At 42.6% G+C, this 23,999-nt stretch overlaps 1 protein-coding gene across 1 annotated transcript; it reads left to right on the top strand.

Annotated features, from left to right (window-relative positions):
- The first annotated feature begins 6,831 nt into the window (after positions 1–6,831).
- On the top strand, positions 6,832–23,700 carry LOC137351108 (interleukin-8-like). Its single transcript, XM_068015748.1, has 4 exons — positions 6,832–6,981; positions 15,402–15,534; positions 21,143–21,255; positions 23,118–23,700. Exons 1-3 carry the CDS (start codon positions 6,921–6,923, stop codon positions 21,225–21,227), a joined length of 279 nt encoding a protein of 92 aa, XP_067871849.1. The 5' UTR covers positions 6,832–6,920; the 3' UTR covers positions 21,228–21,255; positions 23,118–23,700.
- The last annotated feature ends 299 nt before the right edge of the window (positions 23,701–23,999 follow it).

The raw sequence follows: 23,999 nt of genomic DNA, 5'->3' as shown, positions 1-23,999 counted from the left end.
ACCTTTTTAAGTTCTGCAGTGAAGGCACCAATTGATAACGTCGCCAATGAAGCACTTATTACCCACCTCAGATGCAGGAATCATCATATCCTTGCGTCATCTCCTGCACTGCCTCCTTTGCTGGAATGCCGTCCTTAAGTGTCAAGGATTGTTTTCTCAAGGGCACATTTTACATGAAAGGAAATAATGAAAGAACATCAGTGTCAGAGCTTCCCTCCCTGCAATGAAATTACTGTTGCGCATGCTTTATGCTCTGCAGTATAGGCCAATGAATCACTTAGCACCCACCTCAGCTGTAGGAGTCAGGATGATGTAACTGCCCCTACCTCGTGATGGTTCAATGCTGCTCTCAGGGAAAACATGAATGATGTGAGGGTGCTGGAAAAAGAAGCACATTTCTTTTGGACTATGAACATAAAGCAGGCCATTGAGCCCAGCTGTTCCCTGCTAGTGGTTATGCTACTCGTGCGTCTTCCGATCCATTCCCATTTAATCCTGCCTACTACTATCAGCATCATCTTCCATTTCTTTCACTCTTACCTACCTTTGCCTTAAAGCAACACTGAGGATGGAGAATGATGTGGCTGCACTCCCACCTGACCAGTTGTGTACGCAGCAAGAGCATTCACATTTCTGCTACCACTGGACACGGCATGCTTGTTTCTTTTAGTGCTCAGTCGCTTCTTGCTGAATGTTCCCCAAGTGCTTGACCCCTTTGGACGCCTTCTCTGCTTGACAGGCAGCAGCTGGCAATTGCGGAGTCTCACAAGGCTCTGCATGGTTGTTTCAAGGGCGGATGGGGAAACATGTGGCTGTGTGTCCACGTGCACTGCTCGGATGGGTGCAGGAACAGGTAGCTGTGTGTCCATGTGCACTGCTTAGATGGGTGCAGGAACAGGTGACTGTGTAACTGAGCAGCAAGGAGAGGGTACCGCAGGTGGGGGAAGTGGAGCTTTGAACAGGCAGGCGTATGTATGGTCCATCAGATCATTAGGCCAGGGGGTGAAACGCTCAGGATCCATGGATTGTGGCACGCAACTGATGTCCAGCGCATGGCCACCTCCATCCGAAGGTGCTTCCGGGCAATTGTTGGGCAAATTAATTGGCTCCATCTCATCAGCCAGTCCTTGTGTTTATGGCGCATGCACAGAAAAAGGCACTCCTCTGCCGCTCCGCCGCTCCCCCCCCTTCCCTTCCTCCTTCCCTCCCCTCCCTTTCCTCCTTTTCCCCCTCCTTTCCTCCCTTGAAATGTTTTCAGACCAACTTAACAACAGGGACTGGAGCACATGCGGTGCCCCAGACAATGTAAATATTTTCAGAGCAACTTACCTTGGAACAATCTCCTCTGTCTAATAAAAATGAAGCAAATGTCCAAAATGACTAAATAATTGAGATAAAATGCCCGACGAAACCTCTCCTCCTTCCATTTTCAAAAACTCGCGCCGAAGCTTTCGGAAGATTGACACACATGCGCACACGGTCTCAGGCCCTCTGCGCATGCGCTGTGGTCCGGCTTGCCAGGACCAGTTTGCGCATACGCAGAGGCCAACCTGGCGTGTTCCCCGAGGAAGATGACGTTAGGCGATGACGTCATCTGCGCATGCGCAAACTGGTCCTGGCAAGCCGGACCGCAGCGCATGCGCAGAGGGCCTGAGACCGTGTGCGCATGTGCGCACCGCGGCGCATCCTGATGATGTACCGTTGTCATCAATCACTTTGATTCTGAAATATCCCCTTAAATGTCTGCCACAACATCTCTATTAACCTATACCTTAACCTACTTTGCCAGTTCACTTTTGCTAGCTCTGCTTTCATGCCCTCATAATTGCCCTTATTTAAGTTTAAAATACTGGTCTTGGACCCACTCTTCTCTCCCTCAACTGAATGCAAAATCAATCAGATTATGATCGCTGCTACCTAGAGGCACCTTAACTATGAGGTCATTAATTAATCCTATCTCATTGCACAATACCAGGTCTCGTATAGCCTGCTCTCTGGTTTGCTCCAGAATGTGTTGTTCCAAGAAATTATCCCAAAAACATTCTATGTACTCCTCATCTAGGCTACCTCTGCCCATCTGATTTTTCCAGTCTATATGTCGGTCAAAATCCCCCATAATTATCACTGTACCTTTCTGACAAGCTGCCATTATTTCTTCCTTTATACCCCATCCTACAGTGTGATTAATGTTAGGTGGCCTGTACATCACTCCCACAAGTGACTTCTTGCCTTTATGATTTCTCATCTCTACCCAAACTCCCAAACTGCTTCTACATCCTGGACTCCTGAACTTCGGTCATCCCTATCTATTGCGCTGATACCATCATTAATTAACAGAGCTACCCCTCCACATTTTCCTAGCTTCCTGTCCTTCCTAAATGCCATGTACCCTTCAATATTCAGGTCCCGGTCTATCTTGTACTGCAGCCATGTCTCTGTAATGGCTATCGGATCATACTTATTTATTTCTATTTGTGCTCTCAGTTCATCTGTTTTGTTTTGAATGCTACGTGCATTCAGATACAGAGCCTTTAGTTTTGTCCTTTTATTATTTTTGTTTTTTCTAGCCTTATTTGTTGATTTACCCTTAGATTTGTACTCTCTGTCCCTTCCTGTCACAGTCTGTTTATCATTTCCCATATTAATACCTTTCTCTCATGCCTTGTCTCTACTCCTTGATTTACCATATCTTCCCAAATTTGATCCTTTGCCCCCACTATTCAGTTTAAAACCCTCTCTACTTCCCTAGTTATGCCGCTCACTAGAACACTGGTCCCAGCATGGTTCAGGTGTAGACTGTCCCAACGGTACAACCACCACTTTCCCCAGTACTGGTGCCAGTGCCCTATGAGCTGGAATCCACTTCAACCACACCAGTTTTTAAGCCACGCATTAATTTCTCTAATCTTCTTTGCCCATGGCTCAGGTAATAATCCAGAGATTATTATCTTTGAGGTTCTGCTTCTTAATTTGGCACCTAGTTCCCCATACTGACTATGCAGAACCTCTTTCCTTGTCCTGCTATGTCGTTGGTACCTACATGGCCCACAACGACTGGATCCTCCCTTCCCACTGTAAGTTCCTCTCCAGCCCTGAGCAGATGTCCCGAACCCTGGCACTGGGCAGGCAACACAGCTGTCTGGACCCTCTCTCTTTACAGCAGAGAACCGTGTCAATCCCCCTAACTATGCTGTCCCCTACTAGCACTACATTCCTTTTTTCTCCCTCCACTTGAATGGCTTCCTGTACTATGCTGCCATGGTCAGGTTGCTCATCCACCCTGCAGCCCCACTCTCATTCAAACAAGCTGAAAGAACTTCAAACCTGTTGGACAATCGCAAAGGCTGAGGCTCCTGCACTCCTGCCCTCTGGACCCCCTTACCTGCCTCAGCTGCAGCCACACTCTCCTGTCCCTGACCACTGACCAAATCAGAAGACCCTATTCTAAGGGGTGTGACCCCCTCCTGGCACAAAGTCCAGGTAACTTTCCCTTCCCTGGCGTGTTGTAGGGTCTGCAGCTCAGACTCCAGTTCAATGACTCTGAGCCGAAGCTCTTCGAACCGCAAACACTGCAGACATGTTTGCCCTGGATCACATTGGCATCCAGGAGCTCCCACATGCTGCTGCCGTGACACATCACCTGCCCTGCCATCCTTAATGCTTTTTAATTATCTACTTAATTATTACTTTATTTACCAAAGGTCATTTTTACTTTTCATATCACAGCCTAAACCCTACTTATTAATACCATCTAAAAGGAGAAATCCAGAAGCCTCATTAGAATGGGAACTATATTTATTAGGTTCATCACGAAAACTAGTTAAGTGAAAACATGTTCCTCATGATTTTGTAAAGGCCTCTTCCTTTTGTTTGATTTGGTCTATTTAAACAACCTAAGTGCTGAAAATTTGTTTTCTTGGTAGTGCTCAGATGGAAAAAAAATTAAACCAGAAACTTGATCAATAGAACTTCAGTATGTCCAGGCCTTAAAGCAGATACCATCTTCTTCCTATTCATACATTCCAACATTGTTTACCAAATAAAAACAAGAAATGCTGGAACCACTCAGCAGGTCTGGCAGCATCTGTGGAAAGAGAAGCAGAGTTAACGTTTCGGGTCAGTGACCCTTCTTCGGAACTGACAAATTGTTTGCCAAAGGCTATTTTCATTTTTCATATCAGTAGGTTAATAGACATTATAGACCAGAAATGACTGTCAATAATCCTACCTGATGAACAGTTAACACATTCTTCTGGCATTCATTTGCCTGCTATAAATGGGTTAATTCCTGCATTAAAGCGACAGATTGAGGAATCTCATTTGAATGTGTTGGGTGTTACATAGACGATACAACAGAGAAACAGGCCATTTGGCTTATAAGGTCTGTGTCGGTGTTTATGCTTCACATGAGCCTCCTCTCTTTCTACTTCATCTAACTTTATCTGCATATCCTTCTAATCCTTTCTCCCTCATCTACTTACCTAGCTTCTCTTAAAGGCATCTATGCTCTCGTCTCAACTACTCCATGTGGTATCAAGTCCCATTATCTAACCACTTTCTGAGTAAAGAAGTTTCTTTATTGGATTTATTAGTGACTATGTTGTATTTATGACCCCTAGATTTACATTCACCACAAGTGGGAACATCTTTTCTACATCCATGCCATCAAAAATCTTTTATAATTTTAAAAGACCTTTATTAGGTTACCCCTCAGCCTTCTCTTTTCTAGTGTTTGCCCATTAAAGCATCAACTGTAGTTACTAGCCTAATAAATCTGTAATCAATGTTGTAAAGCAGAGGTCAGCAATGACATATCTTCCCAAATGGCAATACCTAATTCAAAGTAAAGTGATGAAATTCAAACTTATTATATTTTCTTAGAAATAGCGTCACACAACATTTATTTCAGAGTAAAAAATGAATAAAAATGCAATCAATGCACAATAATAGAACTAAGTAGTTCGGAATGATTAATTTTTAGTCCTCCATGCTTAAGCAGTTTTAATTTATTGACCTTTGAGCTGAAAGCCGGTCTTGCAATTCTCATAAATGTTTGGGTGAATTTTGAGAAGAACACTTAAAAAGTGCTTCATTATTTGGAATTTTACAGTTAAATTTTTATTTCTATGGAACACAAATTAAAAGTAGTAAGCACAATGATCTTTATTTAAGAGTTTTTATGCTATTAGTCATTCATTACATACCACACTCCTGGATGAATCGACAATCTTTGCTGTGTTGTAGAAAAAGCATAGGTGGACAACAGGCAGCTGGAAAATTGGATAGTGGGTCAATGCCATAAAGCCTAGAAATTATGGAGTGCCATATTAATGCACAAAAACTTCATACATTTCTATTCAATTACTCTGTCCACTGCTTTAATGTAAAATTTGTAAACAAAATAACACCATATGAATTTGTTAATCTTCAGTGTACCAATATCTCAATGGGTTTATTTATTTATTTAGAGATACAGCACTGAAACAGGCCCTTCAGCCCACCGAGTCTGTGTCGACCATCAACCACCCATTTATACTAATCCTACTCTAATCCCATATTCCTACCACATCCCCATCTGTCCCTATATTTCCCTACCACCTACCTATACTAGAAGCAATTTACAATGGCCAATTTGCCTACCAACCTGCAAGTCTTTTGGCTTGTGGCAGGAAACCGGAGTACCCGGCGTAAACCCACACAGACACAGGGAGAACTTGCAAACTCCACAGAGGCAGTACCCAGAATTGAACCCGGGTCGCTGGTGCTGTGAGGCTACGGTGCTAACCACTGCGCCATTTGTTGGCCAGGGGCTGCAAGAAACACAGAATCAGTTACAAACTGCTGGGATTGTTTGGCCTGTAGTAACCTGGAGCTCGGACACTGGCCCGTGCTGGTAAAAACCAGTTTGAACTAATTACTTTATGGGACAAGACAAAGAACAGGACACAGGAAAAGGGCCTTATTTGGACACGGTGTGATACCAGGGTCTTTGGGCCTGGGCCAATTAAGAGAAGCTGTGAACGAGGTGATCAAGCTTAAGCCAACCGGAAAGACACAGCTCAGATTTGGAGAGATAAGCAACAGGATAAGAATAGAGCTTTTTGGGCACAGAGCCAGCGAAAACTCCGGAGATCAACCATTGTGGAAGCGGAAGACCCTGCGTGAGCGACGCAGCGACAACGTAGAAGAGAGAGAGAGAGAGAGAGAGAGAGAGAGAGAGAGAGAGAGAGAGAGAGAGAGAGAGAAAGAGAACGCCTGGCCAGCGTTAACGCTCCCTTTTTCGGGTAATATCCTTTGTATTCTGTGACTAGGACAGGGAAAGGTCAGAGGAACCTAGCGGGTGTGCTTATGAAATCTAGCTAGTTTTGTTAATAACTGTATAACTCAGGGGAGTTGTATGTTTTTGTCTAACTAAGTGTATAAGCCATATTGTTACATTGTACAACAAGGTGAATAAAGTAAATTGATAGTTAAAGAAAGGACTGAGTTCCCCCTCTTTGTACTAAGCCAGTAACTAGCTGTGGACAAGGGGGAGTTCACTCCGCTCCATGGTTAAAACACTATGCCACAGTTTCCAAGATTAGGCAACATAATACAATGCAATAAATCTTAATGTATATTGTTATTACACAAGGCAAAGTGCATCACAATCATTGAGATGCATTGCAGTTTAAAAAGCAGAAATGAAAGGAAGAAATCCATCCACACATCAAAGGTGTTTTAAGCAGAAATTGCACATCAAATTTCAGAATTCAACATCAGTTTGAATGTGATGACGCAGTTCTTGAGGTTCAGACATTTTTTTTGTAACTTCCCCAAATCTTCCTATTAAATACAAGACACGAGTATGCCAAACTAACACACTGAAGGCTTCTAATTGTTGTAACTGGAAGTTAGACGAGACCCAAAGGCACTGAACGATGAAGATCCATATAATACTTTTGCTCTTGGGTACAATTGTGATCTTCTTGGCCACTCATGGTAAGATCTTTTGATGCACATTATTTTTACGATAAAGTTGATAGAGGACACATCTTCAAATAATAGGAAATTAGTCTATTCTCGATTGTTTAAAGCCTCAAAACGTGTAAGTTTCTCAGAGCAAAATGTTAAAATTAGAAAACTGCAAAGACAAGGAGCCTGTGCATTAAACCTTTGTGTGGGAGGGGTGGTGCGGTGATCTAGGAAAAATTCAACTGCGCTCTTGATTTTCACAGACGTTTTAGTGATTATGATCAGGACTTGAGTTGGATTATTTACAATCACTTTAAGTCAAATAAATTTGATATAGCCTGACAACTGGTCTAATTGTCTGGCAATTGTAGCACAACATAACGACTCAGTGCCCAAAATGCATGTTCAACTCCATTATTAGCAGACCGTTGCTCTTCGATGTGCTGCAAGTGAAACTTTACATTTTGAATTTTGCTTTGCTTGTTTATTTTATAATTATATTCTGATAGCTGAGGACAGTTTAACTTTTATTTTTAAGTAACTGAGACAGAAATGCAAAAACAAGAACAGTAGAGAAATTCCTAAGTTGGAGAAGGGAAATCCTCTAAGGGTGTACCAATCAAGTAAGAAAGAAAGCTCTACATAGCAAGTCTTGAATTTAAATATGACTCTATAAAAAGAGTAACTTTTTGGCTAAATGTTCCATAGGCACCTGTTTCCAGAGCGTTCGGCAGAGAAGTAATTGATAGAAATGTCAAATGTCCCCTTTGTACTTGATTCCTGGGTCATGGCCAATGTGGACAGGAAGGTCTGTCTGAAATAGGCAGGAGCATTTATATTTTGTGAGTAAACTGGTGCCAGTGTGATGCTTCCCATGTTTTGTACTGTGTCGCTACCTGGCATCTGGAGAGAAAGAGTCTCACAGAAGTTGCCAGTCAGTCCCTGCAGATTTACACAAGAGCTGACAGCAATATCTCAAGATCTCCAACGAAGATGACCATGGGCAGAATTTTCCTGTGAGCTTCAGTGTGGGTCCCTGTGGGTCCCATCATCAGGCTCAAATGGGGGTCAGAATCCCGCAATGTGTGGGAAACAGTAACTCCATTATTTTTCCTGAATTGGCCAATCAATGGCCAGAAGGTGGTCTTACCATCCAATTAAGGAAAGTGAGTGGGCTGTCAAAGCTGGAGAGCCAATAGGATGCTCTCTAGCTTGAAAGCAGCAGCAGGATGCCATGGCAGGTAAGTGAGAGAGAAAGCGCCCCAAAATGGATGCACACTCTCTCCAACTTTTTCAAATTTAAAATAAAAAATGGCTTTTGCAGCCAAGCCATCACTGTGCTGGAGGGGAGCCCCTCTACAGGGCGGCCTGCAGCTGCAGATGAACCCACACAGGGAGAGAGGGTGTCTAAGCTTGCCTGAAACGCTGGCTCATGGTCTGCACTGGGACGCCACCTCCAGGGAGTTAAACTGTCCGCCGCTGTCTGTGGGGATCTGGAGGCCGACTGGAAAATTCCAGCCGGCCTCCAGCAACAGGCCTCAATAGTCCTTTAATTACTTAAATTGGCTACCCACTGCTTGCAGGCAGATGCTCCTGCTGCTGAACACCACCTCCCACCCTTCTGCCCAGACTATGACCTGGAGACAGGATGGAGCCAGGGAACTGAAACGTCAGCCAGCAGCCCTATGTTTTGTGCCTGACGCCTCCATTTCTGGCCCAGGCGGGGGCTAGAAATCCTGCATTTTTGCTGTGTGTGTTAGTAACCAGCAGACCTGAATTTCATCGCTCAACTTTCCAGCACTCACTGAGTATCAATTCTCAGACACCAGCGCTGCTCAGTGCTCTCACTCTTTATTTATTGCATCTGAACCCAGAAAATAAACCAGATTCAGTCAAGTTTGTGTTACATCTATTTAACGCAATGGTCGTGGGAGAGGAAAACCAGGGCCAATGCGTCCAACTGGAAGGATATTTGATGAAAACAATAGATGCAAGTTATAACATTTTTATGTTTGTGGCTTTAATTATATAGTCCAACCCTTTAATCTATTAGAAAAGTCTGCATTCTTAATAATTGTACAGCCTGCTAGGTTGAATCAGTTTCCAAAAGGCATTATAATTTGTATTGATTTTGCTCAGCACAATATTTTATGCCTCTAAACATGCAGGAAGCATGAAAAAAATTGTAAAGCTGATTATTTAATGTCTGTGACTTCTGGTTTGGTGGTAAATATCTATTTTCTAAAAATCTGCTTTGTTGTTAATGAAATCACTTCAGTGGCACGAGAAATGAAAATTGCTTTTAACCACATTCAGCTGACTCTGGTATCGAATTGAGGGAGAGGTAGAACAAGAGAGAAAGGGAAAAGAGTGGTAGAGAGACAGAGAGGGGATGTAAAGCGTGGAGAAACACAATCTCCAGTATCTATTCCAAATAACTAGATATGCAATAAAAAGTCCAAGTGCCTAATACACTTTGTGACATGTACCAATTTAAAAACATAAAAACACAAGAAATAGGAGCAGGAGAAAACTATATGGCCTGTCAAGCCTGCTCCGCCATTCAGTATGATCATGGCTGATCTGGGGCATTAACTCCATTTTCCTGCCCACTCCCCCTATCCCTTGATTCCATGACAGACCAAAAATCTGTCCATCCCAGCCTTAAATGCATTCAATGATGGGGCATCCACTTCACTCTGGTGTAGAGAACTCCAAAGATTTACAACCCTTTGAGTGAAGAAATTTCTCCTCATCTCAGTCCTAAATGATCGTCCCCTTATCTTGAGACTGTGCCCCCATGTTTTAGATTTGCCAATGTTATGTCACCTGGTTCCCATAAGTTAGAAATAAGATTCTTTCAGGACCCAGCTTGCCTCCATCAGGTGTGTACACCATTCTGAAGGACTGGCATTCTCTCTCTTTCATAGTGTATTTGTTTGCATTTAGCTTGATTCCAGCTTTCTTTGTTCTCTCCATGGCTTCATGTAGATGGTAGTCATGATCTTTTCTGTCAACACCATATATCTGGATATGATCAGCTATGCTGACTGTTCCTTTACATCCTCGGTATGCCTCATCTACTTTATGCTGGAACACATCCTGGCTCATTTTAAGGCCAAAAGGTAGACACAGGAATTTGTACCGTCCAAGGGATGTGTTGAAAGTTGTCAACATCAGAGATTCCTGGTCAAGCTTCACGTAGCAGATAGACAGTAAAGTAGAGTTGAGGCCGCAATCAGATCAATCATGGTCTTATCGAATGGCGGGCAGGCTCAAGGGGCCGAATGGCCTACTCCTGCTCCTAATTTGTATGTTCCAGTAGCTGTTTCTGGCATCAAACTTGCTGAAAGATTTTGCCCCTGAAAGTGCTTATGTGATCTCTTTCAGTGTTGGAATAGGGTAATGATTCCTCTTTATTGCTTGCTTAAGATCTTTGGGATCCAGGCAAATTCTTAGCGGCCCATTTGGCTTCTCTCTCACCATGATGAAATTTACCCAATCTGTAGGCTCTGATTCTGGTGGTCACCTTCATTTCTTCCATCGCTTGGAGCACTCTTTCAAGCTTTCCATTTAGTTCTATTGTTACTTTACGTGGTACCTTCAGGTTGATCATTGTGGGCTTATTTCTCACCCTCTTACTGATGGTTGTGTGAATTTCTTTTCTCTGGGAACTGTCACATCCAGACATTTCATGCAGTTGTATTGTTCTTATGTCTATCGTATTCTCAACTCATTGTCACCTTCCAGGGTATGGATGTTTTGGTTTCTTTTCCTGCTCACTTGCCCTGTTGCTCTATCTCTGACTCATCTACCACCTTCTTCCTTTGTTCTGCACATCTTTTCCCAGTGATTGGCCTTTCCGCAAGCTTTGCTAATTGATCCATATAGGGATATTTCCTCCTGTCTGTGAATTCATGTGGTCATCCGCAGCTCCTGCATGTCTTTCTCTCTGTCTGGTGTGCGTTGTTTTGTTGCTGTCTCACTGCATCAATCCTACTGTTTTTCTCTTGGCTTAACTGAAGTCTAGCTGTTTGGGCCATCAGTGTCTTCATCTGTCTGCCCAGAGCTTTGTGTGCTCTGACAGTGTCAACAGCCTGCAATATTGTGAGCTTGTCTTTTCCAATTAGAGCTTTTTGTACTTCAGGGTGTGCAGAACCCCAAATTAGCTGATCTATCAGCCTTCATCTGTGTCCTTAAATTTACATTTTCTGGCTGCATTTTTCAATTTTGTTATGAAATTGCCAATAGGCTCACCTAATTCCTGTCTGAAGCCCTGAAATGCATATCGATAGATCTGATGATTTGATTTTGGCTGGAGGCGGGTGTTGAATTTTTCACAAATTTTGTCTGGGTTTCTGTTGTCTTCACTCAGCTCCCAGCTATTAAACAAATGTAATCCTTTATCTCAGCAGGTCTGGCAGCATCTGTGGAGAGAGAAGCAGAATTAACGTTTCAGGTCTGTGACCTTTCATCAGAACCCTGCCAGTCCTGCTGAGTATTTCCAGCACTTACTGATTTCCAGCATCTGCAGTGTTTTGCTTTTATATTCATCGTTTATCTCCTGCCAACAGCAGGAAGTTATAACAGCATAAGTTATAAATAATCACACTTTAGACTTGGAAAGGCGCTGGAGCTTTTTATTTCATTCAGTGTCCATGCTGCCTGGTAAAGGACTGCCCTAGAGCAGTGTAGTGTTTTATATCATATGACTCTCCAGTGTAGCCATGAATGTGGCCCCCTGGTACACGTACACATAACAATTAGTTCCTAGCTCTTTACAGATAATATAATATATAACAGCCAGCCAGTAGATTCCAGGTTCTCAACTGGGCCACATGGTGTCCAATGTTGGGGGGCTAGGTGGTTCAGTAAGTACACAATTGATATTTCTCCTAAATTGAAATCTGATTGATGGAATGAAAGTTTCCCCTCTCCGCTGACAAAAAAGGTTCCTTCCTGTGGTAGAAAAAACTCTTTTACAAAAGAGGATGGCTACAGTTCAGGACAGCCACAAAATATTGTTTATAATTCCTTTTTAAAAGGGACCTTGATAGTTGCTTGGAATAGAGGAATATTTGAAATGTATGGAGAACAAGCTCCAAGTTGATTAAGTTAATCTAGGAAAGGTTTGGGGCATTTTTAAGGCCTGAAAGCTCTTGGTTTGTGTTGGTTCTGCTGAGGCCTACTGAGGGTATAATAGAGGCCTACTGAGGGTATAATAGATAGAATTCCCAAGAGCTCCACTAACAGTTGGGTGGAGATAGAAAATCCATCCATGTTTCCCAACCAGTAACCAGGCTCCACCCTAACATGGTTGTGTCCCTATGCAGGGATCAGGCTTTCCACTTTCTCAAATCCTGGAATCTTAGGGCACATTTCCACTTTAACTGGTATATCTTGCATATCATGTGCCTGTGTATTCACAACTGTAAAATAGTAAAGAATAAATTTGGCTTAAGGATTATTTTTTAATTAAACACTTAGAAACTGCGTAAACAATGAAGTGTTGAGTGCCTCAGAGGTAATTTTTCTTGAAGGAAATTTACATATTGAAAAAAGCCACTAAAAAAACAGAAAGCAGCAGGCGATGAAATAAGCCAATAAGTCTGCGGATGGGATGAGGCACGAACAGCTATGAAGCAGGAATGTGATAAGATGGTGTCTAATGTTCTAAATGAGGCCAAGGCCCGTTAAGCAACAACGCAAAAGTAAAATACAGTGGATTCTCGAAATCTGATACAAATACTGGAAATACTGTGTTTGGGAGAGAAAATGCAATATTGTACTAATGTGCCTCCTGGCTTGCTGTAGTCATGTGACCTCTACCATGAGGCACTCACTGCAGGCATCCATCAGAGGGCTGTTCAATAAAGACACAGTACAAGTAAGACAGTTGTCCTGTGAGCTCATCCTATGGTGTCAGTAGAGCTGAGATTGAGTGTTGAAGAGCTGTATAGAAGCACAGCTACTAAAAGAAGAACACAGGAATGTTCAGAGCTGCTGAAAGCCACAGGAATCTGCAGAAAAGGAACAAAGAAGTGCTGAAAGCACTAGGTAAGACACAATGGCTACAAATCTTCCTCCCCCGGCGCCGGTCAATATGAAAGGTGGGATGAAGCAAAACTGACAATTTTTCCACTCTCAATGGCAAAATTACAAAATTGTGATAGATTTAATTAACACACTAGAGCAGCTACGTGTAGCTACACATTTTATCACTGTTGGGGAAAGACTATTACATAACATAAGAACTAAGAACTAGGAGCAGGAGTAGGCCGTCCGGCCCCTCGAGCCTGCTCCGCCATTCAATAAGATCATGGCTGATCTTTTCGTGGACTCAGATCCACTTACCCGCTCTCACTGTATCCCTTAATTCCTTTATTGTTCAAAAAGATATCTACCTTAGCTTTAAAAACATTTACTGAAGTAGCGTCAACTACTTCACTGGGCAAGGAATTCCATAGATTAACAACCCTCTGGGTGAAGAGGTTCCTTCTCAATTCAGTCCTAAATCTGCTCCCTCTAATCTTGAGGCTATGCCCTCTTGTCCTAGCTTCACCTGCCAGTGGAAACATCCTCTCTCCTTGTATCTTATCTATTCCCTTCATAATTTTATATGTTTCTATAAGATCCCCCCTCATTCTTCTGAATTCCAAGGAATATAATCCCAATCTACTCAGTCTCTCCTCATAAGCCAACCCATTCAACTCCGGAATCAACCTAGTGAACCTCCTCTGCACCACCTCCAGTGCAAGTACACCCTTTCTCAAGTAAGGAGACCAAAACTGCACACAGTACTCCAGGTGCGGCCTCACCAGTACCTTATACAGCTGCAACATAACCTCTCTGCTTTTAAACTCAATCCCTTTAGCAATGAAGGACAAAATTCCATTTGCCTTCCTAATTACTTGCTGTACCTGCAGACCAACCTTCTGCGATTCATGCACAAGGACACCCAGGTCGCTCTGCATAGCAGCATGCTGCAACTTATTACCATTCAAGTAATAATCCTTTTTACCGTTACTCCTACCGAAATGAATAACTTCACATTTATTAACATTGTATTCCATCTGCCAGACCTTTGCCCACTCACTCAATGTATCTATGTTCCTCTGCAAAGTTTCACAGTCATCTGCACACTTTGCTCTGCCACTCATCTTAGTGTCATCTTCAAACTTTGACACCCTACACGTGGTCCCCAACTCCAAATCATCTATATAAATTGTAAATAATTGTGGTCCCACCACCGATCCCTGAGGCACACCACTAGTGACTGATTGCCAACCAGAATAGCACTCATTTATCCCCACTCTCTGCTTCCTGTTAGTCAACCAATCCTCTATCCATGCTAATACTTTACCCCTAACGCCATGCCTCCTTATCTTATGCAGCAGCCTCTTGTGCGGCACCTTGTCGAAGGCCTTTTGGAAATCTAGGTACACCACATCCACTGGGTCCCCATTGTCCATCTTGCTCATAATGTCTTCATAGAATTCCAAAAGATTTGTCAAGCATGACCTGCCCTTCATGAACCCATGCTGCGTCTGCCCAACGGGACAATTTCTATCGAGATGCCCTGCTATTTCTTCCTTGATAATAGACTCAAGCATCTTCCCCACTACAGAGGTTAAGCTAACCGGTCTATAATTCCCCATCTTTTGTCTACCTCCCTTTTTAAACAGTGGCGTCACATCTGCTGGGACTACCCCGAGTCCAGCGAATTTTGGAAAATTACCACCAGTGCACCTGCTATTTCTCCCGCCATCTCTTTAGTACCCTGGGATGCATTCCATCAGGTCCAGGAGACTTATCAATCCTTGGCTCCATTAGCTTGCCCAACACTACCTCTTCCGTAATAATGATTGTTTCCAGGTCCTCACCTACGTTCGTCTTTTTGTCAATTACTGGCATGTTATTAGTGTCCTCCACTGTGAAGACCGATACAAAATATCTGTTCAATGCCTCGGCCTCATTCCCTAGAGCAAAGCCACAGAAATCTGGTACTACTATAAAATATTAATGCTGACTACATCAAGGAGATAGTCTATATCAAGCTATATATAGGAAAAATGTGTCCACTTGAGGGAGTGTCCAAAGCTAGGGGCCATAAGTAATTTAGGCACCAATAAATCCAATAGAGAATTCAGGAATTACTGCTTTACCCAGAGACTGATTAAAATGTGGAACTCATTACCACAAGGAGTAGTTGAGGTGAGTAGCATACATGCATTTAAGGGAAAGTTAGATAAACAAATGAGGCAGATGAAAAGAGATGAGAGGAGTCTCACTTAGACTATAAACACTAGCATGGAATAATTGGGTTGAGTGGCCTGTTTCTACTGATGTACATTCTATGTCTATTTAACTCATATTTTCATGTTTCTTTGCCATTGTGAGTGCCCCCTTGTTAGTGTGTCTTCTCATGTAATTCTTTCCTCTTACAGGTCTCTCTATAGGAATCTTAACAAGCTCAAGGTGCAAATGTGTGAAAGTCATCTCTAAATTCATTCATCCAAAAAATTATCAAAATGTCAATGTCTTTCCCCAGGGCTCCTATTGCAGGAAAGTAGAAATTGTGTAAGTATTGAAGCAAATTATGTCTCCTAAACTGCAACGACATTTAAGTGAGCATTTAGATTACCAGTCCAAAAAAAAAATTTTTAATTTAAAAAGTTGAAGTTAGTTTTTAATTAATTTGCATACAGTAGAACCAGGAAATAAGGACCATATTGGGGACAAATGTCAATGGACAGTTGATCATCTTATAAAGGTCAAATCTGAATCACATTTATTGTAGACATTTAAAGCAGTTGCCGTGGACTGGGGCGGAGTCTGTCAGAATAGATGCAAACTTCACAAAGACACTGGGTACTAGATGTTGGCTAGAGCTTCTGTGATAGCCTGCACCTACCCCTACAATGCCATTGATGTAAGAGGGTGCAGAACTATGGACGAGATGTCCCACAACCAGGACCTCAGTCAGAACTTCTTGTACTAACTGCCTGGTCTCACCCAGGGTACATCCACCCCATCTGACAGAAGTGAGGCCACCTGTGAAACTAGCTAGAATTGGGTCCTGGACCCCAGAAGATGAGGGGAGGCAATTTTTTTTCCATGGTAAAGATTTACAAGTACCCCACCTCAACACAGATCTCTCAGGCATGAACACCTTGCACAAATGGCACGTACCTAGGGATCCTAGGCAGGGAGCCCCAGAAACCTCTGACCAGCAGTTTTTGTACCTTCAGTAGTTGATAAAGTCTCACACCACTAAAAGATTACTCCTCATGGCCTCTCCTCCTGATCCGCAAACTTCAGCAGGGTCAGCAATGAAATTAACCAGCGGGCACAATTCCAGCATAACTGCTAGTGTTGCACCCCCAAGGCATTTATAAGATGAATGTCCTTGCAGTTGTCTTCTGTATTCTTTGTCTATAGCAAAGGCAGTCTGGAATATGATCTTGTTGAATGCCTTCGTGACAGTTTCCTGGAACAATATGTTGTGGAACCAACTAGAAATCAAGCTATTTTAGACCTAGTAATATGTAATGAGGCAGGATAATTAGTAATCTCATAGGAAAAGATCCTTTGGGGAAAAGTGATCATAATACAATTGAATTCCATATTACATTTGAAAGCAACATTCTCCTGTCCCAAACAACAATCATAAACTTAAAAACAAAGCCAATTATACCAGTATGAGGGGAGGGCTGGCTAAGGTTGATTGGGTAAATAGTCTAAAATTTATGGCAGTAAACAAATAGTAGGAAACATTTAAAGAAACAATTCAAAACATTCAACAAAAATGGACACCATTTGAAAACAAAAGCTCTGAGAAAGATCCAACTGTGGCTTACTAGGGAAGGTAAGGATAGTATTAGATTAAAAGAGGCTTATAATGTTGCAAAGAATAGAAGTAAGCCTGAGGATTGGGAGTTTTAGAAACCAGCATAGGGCAACCAAAAAGTTAATTAAAAGGGAAAATAATAGAATATGAGAGTTGACTAGCCGGGGATATAAAACAAATTGTAAGAACTTTAACAAGTACAAAGGAGGAGAGTAGCTAAACATTGGTCCCTTAGAAACAGAGCAGGAGAAATTATCATGGGGAATGAGAAAACGGCAGAGAAGTCGAACAAATATTTTGGGCTGAGTTTTCGGGACCTGACAAAGATGGGAATGGAGGCAGAGGCCCCCCTGAAAATAGCGGCACCAGGCGGCATACTAATTTCAAGGCACCGATCCTGGCATCGGCAATAATAAGCAGTGCGGTGGGAGAGACAGGAATCCCAATCTCCCTCCAATTGAGGCCAATTAACACAGTTTAAAAGCTCATTAAGAGCTTGTCAGAGGCTAACCTTTCAATTTTTAAAGAGGCAGACAGTTTACCAGTGCCTTCCGAAACTGACAAGCTGATGGCAGGTGGTAAAGAGTGGGAAGCCAGTCATGTCAGGCCCAGGGCATCATCCAGGCCCCATAAGAGGGTCTGCGGGGCAAAGGGAGACTGGGCATTTGGTAAGAGGATGTCCTTGGCACTGCGCAGGTGGCAGAGAGAGTGGGCATTCAGGACCCAGACTTTGAACGGAGTCAGCACCCACTCCCTGGAATTGTGGGGTAGAAGAGCAGGGGGCAAAGCTGCCAAGGACATTTGGGCAGCCACCTTCCCAGAAGGAAGGGAGCAGTTGGCAATGGGGGCACGAATGTCAGATTTTAGGCGCAGTAGCTATGAATGGCAATACCTTTTGTATGAAGTGCAGAAACTCAGAATCAGGGGGGAAAGGGAGAGGAAAGAATGGTAGGAAGGACACGGAGGCCAAGCCCTGCACACAGGATTGGCCACCAAAGACAAAGCTACCTGGAGATGACAAAGAATCAGTGCCAAAGGAGACTGTGACTCTCCAGGTAGATGGTCACAGACATCAGTGCCCTCATCGCCAAGACCTCGCACATTACAGCACTGGTCACCATGCCTTGCCAGTAGCCATCAAAGTCACTGCTTCTGCTCCTTCCAAGGATCAGCTATGGACTTAAGAGGCATCTCAAAAATGGTTGCACACCACTGCATCTCGTTGGTCACTGATGCCCTCTTTGCCAGAGCTGGACAGCACGTTCATTTAATGACAGACATGGCCTTGCAGGGACAGAGGGCATTGGGATTCACCTCTATCGCTGGATTCCTCCAGGTGCAGGGCATCATCAATTGCATCCATGTGGTAGTCAAGGCACCCAGCAACCAGCCAGTGAGATCTATCAACAGGAAGGGCTTCCACTCCCTTAGCATCCTTAGTCTATGACCACAAAAGAGCTTCCTGTGTGTGCGTTCGCTTTCCTGGCAGCTGCCATGACTACTTCATCCTCTGCCAGATCTTCACTCCAACCCCCAAAATGCGTGGATGGATCCCAGGGGATGAGGGAAATCCCTTGAAGATATGGCTACTGACTCCTCTACAGGAGCCCCAAATAGCGATTATACAACCAATGCCACCTGCTCAGTGGGACAACCATTGGGTAGGCCATCCTGTTTCTGAAGATGCGATTCCAGTGCCTGGACTAGTCAGGTGAGGCCCTCCAGAACCCTTCTGCAAGGGTCTCATTGTGATGATCTTCTGCACTCTCCATACCATGGCCCTGCAGAGAGATGTAGATCTGGAGGATGGTGAGGCCCTGGAAGGAGACAGCTCATCAGGGGAGGAGCAGGAGGTAAGAGAGGAACAGGAGTTGGAGGTAGATGACAATGAACAGAGAGGTACCCATAAGGCATGACAAGGTGGCCGCCTCCTGCCACCCTCCAGGAAGAGGACCTCCCTCCTCTCCCCCATGGTCTCCAGCTTTAGATCCAGGTCGGCATTAATGATGCAAGGGGCTGGCTTGCCCCTACTGCCAGGTCTCCATCTCCCCTATGACATCTCACTTCCCTCTGGTGCAGTGGAAGGCGTTTGCACAAACTACAGATCTGTCCCTCAGGCCAACCAGCAGCCTCAGTGATGGCTGCTATGGGGCATCTAAATGAGTCCCAAACTTCATCTGACATACCTCCATTTCTGCTCCAATAGCTCTAAGTGGACAGGAAACCCATCTCTGTCAATTAAGGGTTCACCCAGTGAAAATCTGAACTTTAAACTGTTTCCCACCAGAGGTAGGTTCCTGACCCAAAAACAGACCTGGCTCCTGTTTCCTGCCTCTGTGGTGAAATTCAGTCCGTTGTATCTGTTTTCACAGTAGCAAACATAAATTATGTACAAGAAATACCTGGTAACTAAGGGGCTAAGAAGAGTGATGAACCTAAAGCAATTAATATCAGCAGAGAACAAGTATTGTAGAAACTTAAGGGACTAAAATTCGACAAATCCCCAGGACCTGATGACCTGCATCCTAGGATTCTAAAAGAGGTAGCTACAGAGATAAAAGATGCGCTGGTTATGATTTTCCAAAATTCCTTAAGATTCTAGAACCGTCCCAGTCAATTGAAAATTAACACATGTAACACCGTTATGCAAGCAAACGGGGAGAGAGAATGAAGCGAACTACAAGCCCGTTAGCCTAACATCAGTCATCAGGAAAATGCTGGAATTTGTTATTAAGGAAGTCTTAACAAAACACTTTGAAAATCATAGTATGATCAGACAAAGAGAACAAGGTTTTATGAAACACAACTTCCCTAATCAGTCTTTTGAGGATGTAATTAGTAGGGTAGAAAAAAGGGACCCAGTAGATGTAGTATACTTGGATTTCCAAAAGGCGTTCGATAAGGTGCCACACAAACGGTTAATATGGAAGATAAGAGCTCATGGAGTTGGGATAATATATTAGCATATATAGAGGATTGGTTAAAGGAAGCAAAGAGTAGGGATAAACAGGGCATTTTCAAGTTGACAAGTAACTCGTGGAATGCCGCAAGGGTCAGTGCTGGGGGCCTCAGCTATTTACAATCTATACTAATGACTTAGACGAAGAGACTGAGAGTAAAGAATCCAAGTTTGCTGATGATACGAAGCTGGATGGGAATGTAAGCTGTGAAGAGGACGCAAAGAGGCTGCAAAGTGATATAGACAGGTTAAGCGAGTGGGCAACAAGATGCCAGATGGAGTATAATGTGGGGAAGTGTAAGGTTATTCACTTTGGTAGGAAGAATAGAAAAGCAGAATATTTTTAAATGTGTGAAACTTCTAAATGTTGCTGTTCAGAGACACTTGGGTACACTGGTACAAGGAACACAAAGTTAGCATGCAAGTACAGCAAGCAGTTAGGAAGGCAAATGGCATGTTTGCTTTTTTTTGCAAGGGGATTGGAGGACAAGAATAAAGAAGACTTGCTACAGTTGTCTAAAGCTTTAGTGAGACCAGACCAGGAGTACTGTGTGCAGTTTTGGCCTCTGTTTAAGGACGGATATATTGGCCATGGTACTTCACTAGATTGGATCCGGGGATGAGAGTGTTGTCCTATGATACATAAATTATGCCCATACTCTGCAGTTCAGAAGCATGAAAGGTGATCTCATCAAAATGTATAAGATTCTGAAGGGGCTTGACGGGGTAGACACTGAGAGGTTGTTTCCCCCAACTGGGGAATCTAGAACACAGGGGCATAGTTCCAGGATAAGGAGATCGACCATTTAGGACTGAGATGAGGAGAAATTTCTTCACTCAGAGGGTTGTGAATCTTTGGAATTGTCTACCCCAGAAGGCTGTGGATGCTCCATCATTGAATATATTTAAGGCTGAGATAGACAGATTTTAAGTGTCTCAGGAAATGAAGGGATATGGGGACTGGATGGGAAAATAGAGTTGATGCAGAAGATCAGACCTGAGGGGCCATATGGTCTAGTCCTGCTCCTATTTCCTATGCTCTTATGTGTTGGAAAACTTCTTTTGCAGCCACAAAGAATTTTTCTTAGAATTTGTCTTAAACTTTAGATCATTGTACAGCATGATTTTGTGTGGAAAAAGACATGTTTTGGAGCCCCTGCATCTTAATATGCATTATACTTAAATGTCCAGCCTTCTTAATTTGATATACCCAAGATACTAAAATCAGTCAGTCACTGCTGACTGACTCCAGTTCTGCAGACATCCTTCAGTTGCTGCGTCACTACCTATTTATATTAGGATGGTGAATTCACCTGCAGGAGCTTTTCGATTTTATTTCTAATGGTTCAACTAGAAGAATGTCTACTTATGTGTTACAGAATTACCTTGAAGCATGGGAAAAAGGTCTGCGTCAACCCCAAAGTACGATGGGTCAAGAATGCTGTTTCCTTCCATAAACAGTAAAAGATTTATTCTACTCACCTAATGACAGGTACACATGAATAATTCAGCTGACTGGGATATTATTGAACTATAATATCAGCCCTAGTTGGAGACACAGACAAGCATGTGCATGTATGAATAATTCAACAGTTGAGTATTATTGATCCACAATATCTGATTCGAGGGAACGTACACACAAAATGCAAATCACTACAAAGAGTAATTTGTTTATAAAAGCAAGTGTTGGGGAGGGGTGGGGGAGAGAGGAGAAAATCAAGATTTTGGCAGGGTGAAAATCAAGGGTTTGATGGTGGGATCAAAGGCCCCAGGGGTGGGGAGGGAGGGGAGGATCAGGATCAGTGGGGGTGTCCAATAGTGAGGCTTCTCAGGCAGGCACCTGGATCCAGTCGGTAGGTGTGAAGGCACTTACCTACCAAATCCACCAAGTCCTCACCTCTGAAGTTGCCAGGTTTCCCTTGCGTTTGGGAAACCCAGCCAACCAGAGTTAAAGCTGAAAATCTGAATGACAATGAGGTTTGCAGCCTCATTATCACATTTAAAATTCCAACTCTTCTCCTTGGACTGGGCTATCTAGCTGTCCAACTTCCAGCCTTAGTTAAAGCCAGAAATGGGCAGTTTGGAGGCAGGTTTAGGTCAGGAAACAGACTTTTCAGACATTAACCCCCACCTGACCCAAACCTGCCTTTTTTTAAGGTTAAAATTCAGCTTGTAGTATCTTTTTTGCCAGAGCAACCCAAAATAAATCTCACTGCCCAGTTCTCTCCACTTGGCTTTGTATTTTTCTTCGTTTCAAATATGTAGTCAACCTTCCCTTGAAACATGTCATGGCCTCTCAGTCAAACACTCTCTGCGGCAAAGAATTCAATGCTCTAACAGCCCTCTTTCCGAACCTCCCTCAAATGACAATTTTGAATTGATAATCCTGCTTACTGACTCCTCAACCAGAGATAATAATCTGTCCTTACTCATCCTATCAAACCTCCCCATAATTGTGAAAAAATCTCAGCTTTTCCCATTCCACTGGAAATAGCTCCACTATTTCAATTTTCTCGTCATAATTTTAGTTTCCCATCCTTAGCACCAATCCAGTGAATCTATGGTGCATGTTCTTTATGGCTTTCTGTAATATCTGCCCAAAACTGAACACACTACTTGAACTGAGGCCTAATCACTGGCTTTGATAAGTTATTTATTTATGTACTGTATGGCCCCATTTACAAATCTTTGGCATGTTTTATGGATTGATATACCTGCACATGCTTTCAAAGAATTCATTATTTGGTTTCTCTTCCTTCACAAGCTTCAGGATCTGTCCATTGTATATACCCCACTTTTCACCCCAGAATGTATTACGTCACATTAAATTGTATCTGTCACCAATCTGCCTATTGCTCTAACCTCCGTCCTTTACAGTCTTCACTGTTTGTTTCATCAGCAAGTTTTGAAATCATGCTCCCTATGCTCAAGTAAGCATCATCAATTTTTATCAAGAATAAAACTGGATCCAAAATTAATTACTGGGTTACAACACTTCTAACCCTTTCCAATCTGAGCAACACTAATGAACCCAAACCCTGTCCATCACTAGCTTTCTAACCATGCTGCAACATTTCTTCTTGTATTATGTGCCTGAATTTTTATATAAAGCAAACACCATATCGAATGCCTTCTGAAAATCCACATGGGCCACATCTACTGCGCTTTTAATTTTGTTTTTCTATTAACTTAGAACTTTCTCATTCATCTTCCAAGAGTATAATATTTATATATATTTTCCTGTCTCCAATGGCATTGCTTATCCAGCAGACTTCAATATGTAGTTTATGGTTTAAATCACGTGAATTTTCTATCTATTGCAACAAACATTATATTTGTTTTTATATTTTCTAGAGCAGAAAAAACTAATGGAATCATCACAGAGGAGTCATCGACTGGATAAATGACATGTCCCTACAACAGAAAATTCTCCTGTTCACTAGGAGCCAAGCTTTTGCTGTTTAAGATTTACTGTGACAACTTGTGCCATTTCAAGATTGTTTGCTACTCTTTCACGAGCTTACATTCTAACCAATATCACAGCATAACCCCTTTTAACAAGTGCCAATAATCTTTAATATTATTTATTGCTTCTGGGGCACAAGGTTTAATGTGTCAAAATATTTTTGAGGCAATAAATTGACAGTGCAACATACAAAGGGAATTTAATTTGATTTTTCTACATTCCACAAACATCCAAAAGAAATGAATCTGCCTCTCATTATTGTTACATGTATAAATGGTTTGCAACTTTACATGCTTTATATTGATTTTCTAAAACCAGCTAAATATTTAATTGTAGGAATTCTAGATCTAATCTATTTTGCATTATTTGCTTGGACACTGGAATAAATTTTCAAAAAATAAACTGCTGCCAGAGACTTGCTTAATGTGAATATAGTGATCGATAGCTATCCAATTTGTTCCTCCCTCTCTTATACAAGGAGATTACATTATGCCATTAGATTGGACAGTAACTAATTTCCATATTGAAGAATTAAAGTATTGTGGTCAGTGCCTTTGCTATTTCCTAACTTCTTTCTTTGTGTACATGCCATCAGGGCCCACTGACTAATCTACCTTGAGTTTTTTTTCATTGAAATTATTTCCATTCATATTATGTTAGCATTTTTCCAGACATCCTACTATATTTTCTATATTTTCCATCTTTGTCATTAGTATTAACAAAAGACTCCATTCTATCCCCCACCAATGAATTTCGCGTTCAGCATGACG

This window comes from Heterodontus francisci, chromosome 1, assembly GCF_036365525.1.
Source record: "Heterodontus francisci isolate sHetFra1 chromosome 1, sHetFra1.hap1, whole genome shotgun sequence".
Classification (NCBI taxonomy): domain Eukaryota; kingdom Metazoa; phylum Chordata; class Chondrichthyes; order Heterodontiformes; family Heterodontidae; genus Heterodontus; species Heterodontus francisci.
This window is presented reverse-complemented; position numbering and strand designations above follow the sequence as displayed.